At 29.1% G+C, this 12,900-nt stretch overlaps 1 protein-coding gene across 3 annotated transcripts in view; it reads right to left on the minus strand.

Annotated features, from left to right (window-relative positions):
- LOC126743920 (proton-coupled amino acid transporter-like protein CG1139) overlaps window positions 1-12,900 on the minus strand; it is a 105,841-nt gene that overhangs the window by 16,099 nt on the left and 76,842 nt on the right. For 2 of the 3 annotated variants that reach the window (XM_050451237.1, XM_050451313.1), the window contains exon 3: window positions 7,487-7,759. In XM_050451237.1, the coding sequence (XP_050307194.1) occupies window positions 7,487-7,759 (273 nt within the window). Of the gene's footprint in view, window positions 1-799; window positions 979-1,033; window positions 1,213-1,264; window positions 1,620-7,486; window positions 7,760-12,900 lie in introns of all 3 variants that reach the window. The other variant, XM_050451390.1, reaches the window with a different exon arrangement.

The following is a 12,900-nucleotide window of genomic DNA, read 5'->3' on the forward strand; positions in this document are numbered from 1 at the left end:
CAACCCAACCCAACCCAACTATTTAATCAAATAAAAAGTATAAGAAATGTGACCATTTATTTTAAAGATTATAAATTAACTATTTAACATGTTATGTTCATCGCCTAATACTCTAAGTTTAATCCTATATCTATTTAATTTGGTTTACTTTCAATTCTATTTTTGTTTAAGGTATTAAATAAATATAATAACATTATTGGTTAATTTATCATTTCTTTTAATGTCTATTTTTTGCTGTCTCTTATTTAATAAGTTTATTCTGTAAAAAAATTATCTGATCTACTTGCTTTTACTTTTAATCTAATATGCTTCTTTATATTTATTTGTTTAATTTTTTCGAAATATTTATTGAACTGTAATTTGCCAATATTTAGGTTGCTTTTTTAAAACATGTTTTTTATAATTTGCTTATTTTAATAAGTTTTTTTACAATTTTTTTGTCCTACGTTTGTCGGTTTCTACAAGTATATCACGCTTTTTTATTCGTTTTTTTTTCTTTTGAGGTGATTTTTTTTTTAAATAAATTAAATGGAAAACATTAAATAATTTACGTTAATTTAGACAATAATTGATTTTAATTGCAACATTTAATATTTTTTATAAAAAAATCTATAAAGCTTCTATCTACTCTTTCATTATTTTAAATTCGATTGTGTTTTCTTTACTGAATTATGCCATATAGTAAATAATCAATCATTTAGCATAAAAAATAAAATAATACCTCATTTTAAACCGTTTTTATGTTTTAACTGCTTTTCAAGTCCTTTAAATACACTTTATGAGGTTTATTAATACTTACAAGTAAAGCATACGAGTAAAGTCCTAAAAACATATTCCCAAAATATTGGAGACTTCATGTTCTCGAATTTACTTTTAAATTTTAACTGTCTCCAAATGATATCAACCGATACGCACATAAATAATCCAAATGAAGTATAAATGGCCAAAGCTAATAATAGCTTACAGACTTGTGCAGCTCTAAAAAAAATTAATTAGTAAAAAATTACTTTTTTGTCATAAAAAATATAATTACATTGATTTTGGTCCAATAGTATAAGAAATACTATCTCCAACTGTACTACCGTAAGCCAGATATCCAAACAAGCCGGTTAAAATATACATAACAGTAACAAGAAACATGCCAATATTTAAAGTACCTAAAGGTTTACTAAAGTTTGCTCGATCTTTCATCTCATGTTGGAGCGGAAGAACCTAAATTTTTTTTCTAATAAGACACAATAATAAAAAATAACAATCACCTTACCATTCCAATAGATTCCAAAGCGAACATCACTGTTCCGAAAAACAAAGGCCAATTTTTCACTTCACCAATAGGATCTCTATTTTCCAAAGAGATTTCTTCAGTGAAAATGTAATAGTAAATAATACCAAACGAAGCTACAGTTATCACATTAGCAATTGTTGTAAAGGGAGCCAAAAACTTCAAATTTCTGACATAACAGATCAAAATTAATGGTAACAAGATCATTACCATAATTAGACGCTCATCCATAGGAGTATATTCGTTCACTACATTTGATATATTTTGTCCAACAAACATGCAGTAGACGCAACATGATCCTAATTGGTAAATAAGTAAGAATACGTGACTCACCGGTCTGAAAACATAATAAAAATTATAAGTAAATTTAATTCGAGTGCTTCAGACATCTCAGTTTCTTATATTATCAATAAGCATTCCTGCATTAAGCCAAGCAACATTTAAATATTAAAGTAAAGCATTTTTAACAATTTTTAGTTCACCTTAAAAGAAACATCAGAAAAATTAATTAAATAAAAATTCTTTCGGTTCATAAATTTGCCAATCGAGACAATTTCATACCAATATAAAAATAAATAATTGACCGACGTCTTGCTATTATTAAATAAATTATAATTGGATAATCAGCTCTTTCAGTACTTGCTGGAACCTTAATAACTTTTTTAATTCAGGTGATCGACTGATAATACGTGGCACCAGTCTTGGCTTACACTCTCTATTTTAAGCTTACTGTCGGCATAGTATTCTGGACGGTTCATTTACAAACTTATTGTATTCTGGATGGTTCATTTACATATTAACTTTTTTGTACTCTTGCATATTTTAGTATATAGATTTTACTAAGTTTTTAGCTTCGATATTATCATAGATTTGATAAATATTTTCTGCACTTTACAGAATAGAACATTTTTAGATTTTTTTCATACAAGATTTTTGTCTTAAAAGGTCTACAAAGTTATGTCTTGATTTTTCTTAAAATTTCACAGATTCCTTGTTTTACATCAGTCGAATTATACCAAACCAGGTCTTAATAAGGTTTGATGTTACTGTCGTATTGCAATATTCTCTGCTAATAGATTTTTAGATCCAAATTTCCTTTCCAATTCATGTGCAATTCAACCTTTAAATTGAAATTTAAAGGTTGTTACTAAAATTATACCCTATAATTTTTAATAGCGGCATCTTCTTCCACATTATCCACTATACCATTTATTGTTGGTTATAAATTTTTTTGTAGTTCGATCTGGAGCAGAAAACGTGTTTTATGTAGGTTAAACCCTAAGTTTTCTTGATGGTCTACCAAATAAGGGATTTTCTGGTAAGTTTTTTAATTCGTTCTACACTCATCTTTTTTGATTATGATCTTTTATTATTTTCCACTTTTCTGGATATACAGGGTGTCTCACGACGAATAGACGCGATCGATATCTCGGAAACTAGTTTTTCAAAAATTTTGAAAATTTGGCAACATGGCACAGTCAATGGGGGCTACATAACTAAAATAATTTGACAGTTGTGACGTTTCCGGTTATACCGGAAGTAGGTGTCAACTTCGTTATTTTAAATGGAACACCCTGTATATTTTTACATTTTTGACTTATACGTGAAATTCTAAGTATATTTTGTGTATAATGTCATATACCTAAGTGTAACCGTTTTTGACATATTTTTAATTTCATGTGAAAAACTATGTTTATAAGCCCTAACATAATTACCGATTACTCCCTTTTAGTAGCCTTTATTCATTGGTTAGTTTTGGTTTTATTTTAAAGGAAGGACCACTTTAAAAGACTATTTTAATATTTGGATAAAAAAAGATACAGGGGGGTCAAAAACTAGCATTAAAAATTAAAATGAAAAAATCATTAAAAGTCAATTTTTTTAAATGGAAACCCCCTATTTTTATAATTTTTTCATAAAGATAATTAAAAATAAGGTTAACTTTGTATAAGGTTATCTAGTCCAAAAATTGATAGTTTCCGAAATATTGGCAGTTTAAATTTGGCCTAATATTAAAAGCCGTATAGTAACACGGCTCAAGGATTGTTGATTAGTTTGGCATGACGGTTGTCATAGTAGACAATAGTAGCGGCAGTAAGACAATGGATTATATGCATTAAATTTATAAGTTACTTGCTATTTAAGTTTTCTTCGTAAAAGTGTAATTTAATTAAAAAGTGTACATTTCTGTTATAATCCATTATCTTACCATTGTTTGTAGCGGTTACTATGACAACCGTCATGGTTAACTAATCAACAATCCTTGAGCCGTGTACAACTATACGGCTTTTAATATTAGGCCAAATTTAAACTGCCAATATTTCGGAAACTATCAATTTTTGAACTAGATAACCTTATACAAAGTTAACCTTATTTTTAATTATCTTTATGAAAAAATTATAAAAATAGGGGGTTTCCATTTAAAAAAATTGACTTTTAATGATTTTTTCATTTTAATTTTTAATGCTAGTTTTTGACCCCCTGTATCTTTTTTTTAGCCAAATATTAAAATAGTCTTTTAAAGTGGTCCTTCCTCTAAAATAAAACCAAAACTAACCAATGAATAAAGGCTACTAAAAGGGAGTAATCGGTAATTATGTTAGGGCTTATAAACATAGTTTTTGACATGAAATTAAAAATATGTCAAAAACGGTTACACTTAGGTATAGGACATTATACACAAAATATACTTAGAATTTTACGTAAAAGCCAAAAATGTAAAAATATACAGGGTGTTCCATTTAAAATAACGAAGTTGACACCTACTTCCGGTATAACCGGAAACGTCACAACTGTCAAAATATTTTAGTTGTGTAGCCCCCATCGACTATGCTATGTTGCCAAATTTTCAAAATTTTTGAAAAATTAGTTTCCGAGATATCGATCGCGTCTATTCGTCGTGAGACACCCTGTATAGTTTCGATAGTAATATTTATTACGTTCTTTTAGAACAGCATAAAATAAGTATCTATTTTTTCAGAAACTGCTCCTTTGTACATTACTATCATACATTATGTGTACACTTAGATAAGTAGCTAATTGGTATGTAGCATAAGAAATACATTTAAAGTTACTAAATTATATTATATTCTCTTTTAGATAAACCATCTGAAAAGTCCTTTTTTTTAAACAATGTCAACTTTTAAGAAAGTACGAAATATATTTCTTTAATCTTGCAATATATTAACTGCACATATGAGAGGTCTTTTCATGAGTATATATTATGAACTCTCGAATGTAGGTCTTATTTTTTATTGACTTTTGCTCTTATAATATTATAAATTAGAGAAGTCAATAAATTTTAGCTTAAACATCGTTTCAGTATTATATTAATTTTGTTACCAGATGAAGTTGAGCATTTTTCTGGGTTGCATTTTGTTATATTACTTAACTTTTACGTTATTCTTACATTTAATAAATCTGTTGCCGAAAGTGTATATCTTTAACAGCATAATATTTTACTTGGTATTTTTTTTAAACAAAGGGGCTAATTATTACATCTAATAGTCATGCAATGATAGCAAGCTTTTAAGCAATTAAAGGTGTAATATACACATATACGTACCTTAAATTAAAATGTATGCACTTAGTTTAATACCACCAGTTAAACATTAGAACAAAAAAGCACCCATATCCGGCCACCCGGAACACTTAAAGCATAAGTAATTACTAAATTTATGTATTAATTGCTTGAATCTACAGGGTGTTTCAGAACTATGGGATCAAACTTCTGGGGGTTGTTCAGTGCAACAGAAGAATCCATTTGAGTATAGGAACCTATATCCGGAAATGCGTCACTACGCCACTACAGCCCTAAGACGCGTTAAAATTTATAAAAAAACATTAATTACCTAAATAGGATCTGATGCATTTATTTTTACCTTTTGTACATGATACCATAACAGCAATTGTTTAAAATCAACGCCTATCAATGTCAATTTGTCAATATCATGTTTAAAAATTTTATATCTTACAATTTTTAAACATTTATTGCTAATGGAAAACTTTACCAATCAAGAATTGGCGGATATGCATTTGGCATACGGAGCAACAAACTGCAATGCACGAGCAGCATCGCGGTTGTATCATGAACGTTATCCCGAACGACATCATCCTGGATACAAAAAGTTTATTGCAGTTCATCGGCGGCTCGCTGAGATAGGCATGTTTAAGACCAAAATGCATGATACTGGTGTTGCTCGAAACGTAAGAACAATCGAATTTGAAGAAGAGGTGCTTCAGCGAGTTGCCGATGAACCATCAAATAGCATACGTAACATCGCTAAGAATATGAATACGAGGAACGCTTCTATCTGGCGGGTACTACACGAGCAACAAGTCCATCCTTACCACTTCCAGAAAGTTCAAGATATGACTGCAGCCGATTATCATCCTAGAGTTCAATTTTGTCGATGGCTTTTGGATCACATCATTGCACAACCAAATTTTTTACGATATGTTTTGTGGACCGATGAAGCCTCTTTCATAAGAGACGGTATTTTTAATAGTAGAAATAGCCATGTTTGGGACGAAGGAAATCCTTATGCAATTTTTCCAAGAAAACATCAGAATCGTTGGTCTGTCAACGTATGGGGAGGCATTGTTGATGATTATTTAATTGGGCCATACCTTCTACCGGAACGATTAACAGGACCTATTTATCTGCGTTTCTTGGAGGAAGTTCTCCCAGAACTTCTTGAAACTGTTCCACTAAACGTTAGATAGCAAATGTGGTTTCAGCATGATGGAGCGCCGACTCACTTTGCTGTACAAGTACGCGAGTATTTGGCTCAGCGGTTTGGGCACCGATGGATTGCCAGAGGTGGAGCAGTTTCTTGGCCTCCTAGGTCACCCGATTTAACGTCGCTCGATTTTTTCTTGTGGGGATATGTAAAGTCTTGAGTCTACGAAACTCCAGTAGAATCAGAGCTAGACTTAATTGGACGAATAACAGCAGCATTTGAAATCATTCAAAACAAGGATCAAATTTTTAGTGTAGTCCGCCGAAATCATGTGCGGCGTTTAAACCGGTGTATTTTAAACAATTGTTGTGATGGTATCATATACAAAAGGTAAAAATAAATGCATCAGATCCTATTCAGGTAATTAATATTTTTTAAAAATTTAAACGCGTTTTAGGGCCGTAGTGGCGTAGTGACACATTTCCGGACATGGGTTCCTATACTCAAATGGATTCTACTGTTGCACTGAACAACCCCTAGAAGTTTGATCCCATAGTTCTGAAACACCCCGTATAATAGTGTATACTAATCTAGTATCAAAAGTTTATTTCATAGTGTATTTCTCGGAGTTATATACTACTATCTATGTACGGTATCAAAATATTTTCTTAGGAACTTTTAGCTTATAAATCTAATTCGCTATTTTCAAAGCTTATAGTTTGTAAATAGGTCAAAGGAGAATACAATGTACTCTTATTTATGCTAGAAAATAAATTATTTTTTTTTAAATTTAAAATAAATATAGTACCAACTATATTTATTAGTTATAAAAAATATTAACCTTTACTGTGCTCGTTTTTTCAGTATTTGGCAAAATATATGTGTCTAATATTTTTTCAATTAAAAGATATTTATTAACTAACTTAGGTAAATAATTTTCTTTTAAAAACACTGCGCGTGTGGTTGACCTACCATGATAAAAAAAATTCTATATTTACGCACTTAAATGTTTCAACTACGTGGGTATCTTACGACTACGTAAATATAAAAATAGCTTTGTAGGTACGTATTTTCTCATTAGGCCAAATCTTAAAATTTGGCAAGTTTTCTATGTGATTAACGAATGGCATGAAAGATTTTTCAAACCAGATTTAAGTGGATTTTTTCCTTGCAAACACGTGGATGTAAAAATATATTTAAACTTAGCTTGCATATTTTCAATGGTTAAGTATTTAATTATATCTAATACAATGCCTTTTTAAGTGGATTCATAAAGCACCTGGAAGCATGTACCATATACCAAAAATATCTTAAGATATTACCATACGTCTCTGGAAAAGGTTACTTAAGCAAAATTTCCCGAAATTTATGTCACCAAAGAAAAGATATTATCTTTAGAACCTTAAAAAAATATTTTGAAAAAGTCTGCACAAAGAAGCAAACATGTTTGCTACCTAATGCTTTAATTCCTTTTCCAGAAATAGTTAATTTTAATAAAAAAACTTAAAATGATCAGACTTACCCTGAATATGGCGCCAGTTTTTGTAAAAACGGTGGTCCTTCCAACAAAGCTGCTTCGGCAGCACCAGGATAAGTTAAACTAGGTACCTTTTTCCGTTTGCATAGCTCGTATTCTGTCCGTACAAGCATATGCATACAGTATGTACACAACATACCAATAAGGGTTGTACCAATTATACCTAAGACATACCCTGAGTGGTAAAATGCCAGCGGCATTGCTAGGATACCTGTACCGAAGCTGCTTTTAAGCAAATGAATTAGGGTTTCGAAATTTCTAGAAAAAAATAACTTAATTACAGTATTTTTAATAAAAATATGTTAATATGTAAAGAAAGAAATACAACAAAATATAAATAAAATATATAACAATTTTTTTAATGTTATTTATGATAGTAAGTGGAATGTTCACTTGTGAAAATAAAAATATTCTATACATAAACTTTCTATATATTAATCAGAAAATCTTATAATATTATTGACTTTTTAACGTATATAACTATTATTACAACTATCGATTTAAATAATTTCTTTATTAAAATTAGATGAAATCATACTTTTACTTAAAATTAATATTTTCCAATTTCATTTATTCTCTGTAATTAGTTTTATATATCTTGTGTGAATCTTCTATATCTTGTGTGAATGAGTTAATAGAACTTAATATTTTTGTTTCCTTGTCATACTTTATGTGCCATTTTTTTTAAATGACCGTAACCCTATATTTAATAGCTTTAATTTCCTAATCAAAATTTCCAAGTATTCAGGATATAAATCTTAAATTTGCCTTTACCTCCTTATCCAACTAATGTTAATGACAAAATGCGTACTAGAGTATTTACAATTTGTGTTTTACAAAATTTCTAATATATTTTATCAGCAAAACTTTTTGTTTAAGTATTAAAATAAAATCTTAAATACTTAAAACAATATTATAAATGAATATGTAATTCTAAAGTCCATACTTGCAGTGGAGTCGTAGATCAAAGTAAAATGAAAATCTTGCAGTCTCCCTCCACTTGTTTATTAAATATGATTCAGTTTTTTCAGTTATCAACTGTAAGGACAAAATCCCACCAGAACAAAAATCAGGATCAAATAGGCTCAAGTGAGAATTGCAATGCTTTTTACATTGGACAGACCGGTAGAAGATTTTCTACACGTATCAATGACATAGTAGAGAGATTGAGAAGAGGAAAAACCGAAATATTTGTCCTAAAAGCATCAATTCTAACTTTTCAAAACTTGTTTATACTAACAACCACTGTTTTAACACAGCAACTGACTCAAAGTTTTTAAATTTCTTCCGCAAAAGCAATAAACCTGATCTGTTGGAAATTTTCGAAATAAATACTGCTGCACAAAACAACTAGCATTACTGTGTTAATGATCAAGTACATCACTCTTCTACTCACTTTTTCAACTCACTTAATTTTAATTCTTCAGAGTCTCTTAATACATCGTCCTTGCACTTTACAATATATTTTTTATAGTACTGATTTATTTCTTTCCTTCTTCACGACGTTTTTTTCACAAACTTTTACTTCCATCTTGCTTCTTTCAAAATCTTAGCAACACACCATCTCATTCTCACCATAGATGTCACCTAGGTTTGAGATTAATAGGATTCTTGCATACTAGTCGGTCCTTGTCAACAACAGAATGTAAACAAAAGTAAAATAATAAAACTAAAAAAGAAATAAAAAGAAAAAAACAATAATAATAAATAGAGGGTTGGGTTGTCGAGAATTAAAAAAAAATCATGTTTAATAAATAAGTGGAGGGCGACTGCAGGATTTTCATCATAAAAACATGTAATTAATGAAAATATCATCTATCAGCATCCAAACTATCAGCCACATCACTAAGTTATGTATCGAAATTAAAGTACCTAGGTTTGACATTAGATTACAAACTAAATTGGAACTCTCACATTACAAAAAGAGTACAGAAAGCATATATCTTACGAGTAGTGCAAATGCACAATTGGCAAGACCTGAGGCTTCCCCCAGGGTAATGATGTCGATCTACATAGCCATCATAAGACTTGTGGCAATGCACCTATTGCGTTATTTTTTGGTTATTATTTAGTGCCATAAAGTGGATCAGGTCACAATTTGTCCAAAATTAGAACACTTTTAGAAATTGGCTTGTCTCAACATAACGGGAGCAATGAGAACCACAGTGGAAGCTATGATGTTTCTGACCTTACACATTTATGTCAAGGAGGTCGTCTTACTCACAATAATGCGTTATCGCTTTACTGAAATAAACATAAGTGTGGATAAAGACCAGTAAGAAGCTCTGTCAAAGGGCAACAAACTCTCTTCCTATACTGGAGGCTCGAGTTAACTCTGCCTTGTTATTCCTTGCTTTCAACAACTTCTTCACAATCAACATAAAGGGCAATGGTACCAATTGGATGGCGGATATTATTAATATCTATTCAGATGGTTTCAAAACTAAAATAGGTTTGAGCTGCGACGTAAGCTGTAACGATCCGCAATACAACACAAAGCTAGCATTAGCCACTATGTCAAGTATCTTTCAAACCGAAACACACTTCAAACATGCACTGTTAAGATCATGCTTTACGTTGGACTACTTACTAGTGCAGTAATACCATTACACCTTCGTGAAAACTTCTTCCAAAAATAGAGTGGAAGTTGGCTGGTTTAAGGGGCACAACCACAGGAAGGGAAATTCGATGGATCTAATCTATCGTGGGATCTAATCATGGCGAATGTTAAAAAGCTAATAAAATCTCACTCTCAAACGCTTTTTAAAAAACAGTAGAATAACAGTAAAGAGTGCAACTTGCCCAAGGAGCTTCTCAGTTACTCGGACAAACTAGAGGCAATTCAAAAATTGTCTCTATTTTCCATTGACTATAGAAAACTACGCCTTATTACAGGCATCCTAACTGGTCACTGTCAATTAATTGACCACCTTTTTTTAAATAAAGACATAGACAATGCGACTGCTTTGCTTTCTTGTCAATATGTAACAGCTTCCTAGGTCTATCAGGATAAAAACGTTAATTTATTTATTTTATTTGCATTCAGTATTAAAATGAAAATATGTTTTTACTTTAAAAAAAATCTGATTAGCAATTTTCTTCATTTCATTTCATGACTCAGTCTTAATAAACATGGAAATGTCATCGGCAAAAGTTCCTAAATAATTTGTTTATTTACATTTTATGAGTCAGGTGACTATTAATTTAGCGAAAAATCCTCTAATGTCATGACTACAATTTTTTCTATTTGAATGACAAATGAAGCCAAAGGCTTTAATCAGATCAACAAAGATAACTTAAAGGTAAACCTCTTTGTTGTCTAAGACTTTATATATTTATTTTTTTAAATAAACTATTGTATCTGCAGTTTATCTGCCAAGGAAAAAATCATGAAGTTTTGTTAATTTTTGTTAATCCCTTGTTTTTTCTATTTTTTCCCAATAAATTAACTGTTCTGGAATGCTTTTCGGAATATTAAATTAAATATTTTTAATATAGATAAAATTAATGTTATTGGTTTATATATAACAAACAACTTTATGTCTTATAAAGCGAAAGTATCATCTGGCTTACCAAATTTTATTATTAAATTTAATTTAATTTAATCCTTTTTATTGAGTTTGAGGATTTAGGAAATAACTTTTTAGTTTAATAATCTTTTTAAATTGAAGGAGTTTTTATTTTAAAAATAGGATATAATAAAAAAAAATTGTCAAAAATTATATATACAGTGCGGCTCTTAATTATCTCCCCCTCTGCAAAATGACAGACTTTTAATATCTTATTTTTCGCATTTTTATTTCCATTTAGAATAATTAAACTTTAGCTAACACATAAATGTTCGGTTGAACTATTTCACTACAAAAGATGTTGAAAATGTGTACTATTAACTTCAAGACAGTAAAATAATCTATTGGAGAACTCTTCATAAATATTTTGGAAAGAGGCAACATCAATATTGCAAAATGAGCTGATAATAAAATGTGCCAAATTTCAATTTTTTATAAAATGGCATTTAAAAGGTACGAGGAGAGGGGACAATTAAAAAATGATATAATTTTTTTTTACTTTGATAAGCTTCTACCTTCTTTTTATCAATCAATTTTTTTAGAAACCTATTTTGTATAGAATTCTCTCATCATAGAAAAATAAGTAATATTTGTATAAACATTTTTTCTATTTGGCTTTTTTTTAGAAAAAATAATATGAAAAAACAAATTTTATTTACTAATTAAATAAATAAATAAACTTTAAATTGCTTTGCCTCGAAAAAATAATTAATAACAAATAATATTGAAAACATAATTTAACAAAAATATATAAGGCACAAAAATATAACAACATTTTAATATTATTACTATGGGATCCTCTTTCCTTAAATCAGAAACTTATGCAACTGAAATCTAATATATGGTAGTGAAGACTTAAGTTTTTATATTTATCTAAAAAGAAAATTGAATACATTTTAAGGTTCAATAATTATTTTTTGTTAGTTGCTCTTACTTAAATGCCTTAACATGTTATTAGATATTTTATCAAATATTATAAAATTGATGCCTTTTAATTTGATTTAATGCTAAATTACCACTTATGTACTTAATAATCTCAATTTTGAAAGGTATTTTTAGAAAGTTAAATTTTCAGACAAGATATTTAAATTATTTCATTATTTTTGGCTATATTTAGGTAATAAATAAAAAAAAAACATTTTAATTTCATTACTATTAGACAGAAATACTAAATAAATATCCTTCGTTTCTGCTAACTTAACCTAATTAAACGTACGTACGTTTTATATTGCTATATTATATTTTATACCTTCATTTTTACTTTATCTTCTTATCATTTAAATTAAGGAAGTAAGCAATTTATTTGCAAAGTTTGATACAAAATCAGGGATTAAACACGTCAATTCAAGCCATAAACTTTTAACAAATATTTGAAAGAACAAAATATTTAAATAAGATAATTTCGTTGTGGTTTTTAGACTTACGCTCCGACAAGCTAAGATTTATTTAGTAGTTATGATATTTATTTACGGAATTATCATTTATAGAACTCTTAAAATAACTGTCGATAACAGTGAGTACTGTAAATTTGAGTTTATGGGCTTGCTATATTTCAATCTACAGTATTAAGAAAATGACTGATAACATAAGCTTAAGTAAAGTTAAATATACAAGTAATACACAGTGATTTGTTATTGTGTCTAACAGCCATTTTTATTATATATATATAAAAAAATTGTTAACTAAAGCCATGAATAAAAAATTATTAACCATATCGAAACCTTTAACACTATAATAATGTTTATACTTATAACCTTCATATTTATAATTGGTTAATTTTAGGTGTAATTAAATAATAATAGCGCTTATAGGTAGAGAGTAATAATTGCT

This window comes from Anthonomus grandis, chromosome 1 (genome assembly GCF_022605725.1).
Source record: "Anthonomus grandis grandis chromosome 1, icAntGran1.3, whole genome shotgun sequence".
NCBI lineage: Eukaryota > Metazoa > Arthropoda > Insecta > Coleoptera > Curculionidae > Anthonomus > Anthonomus grandis.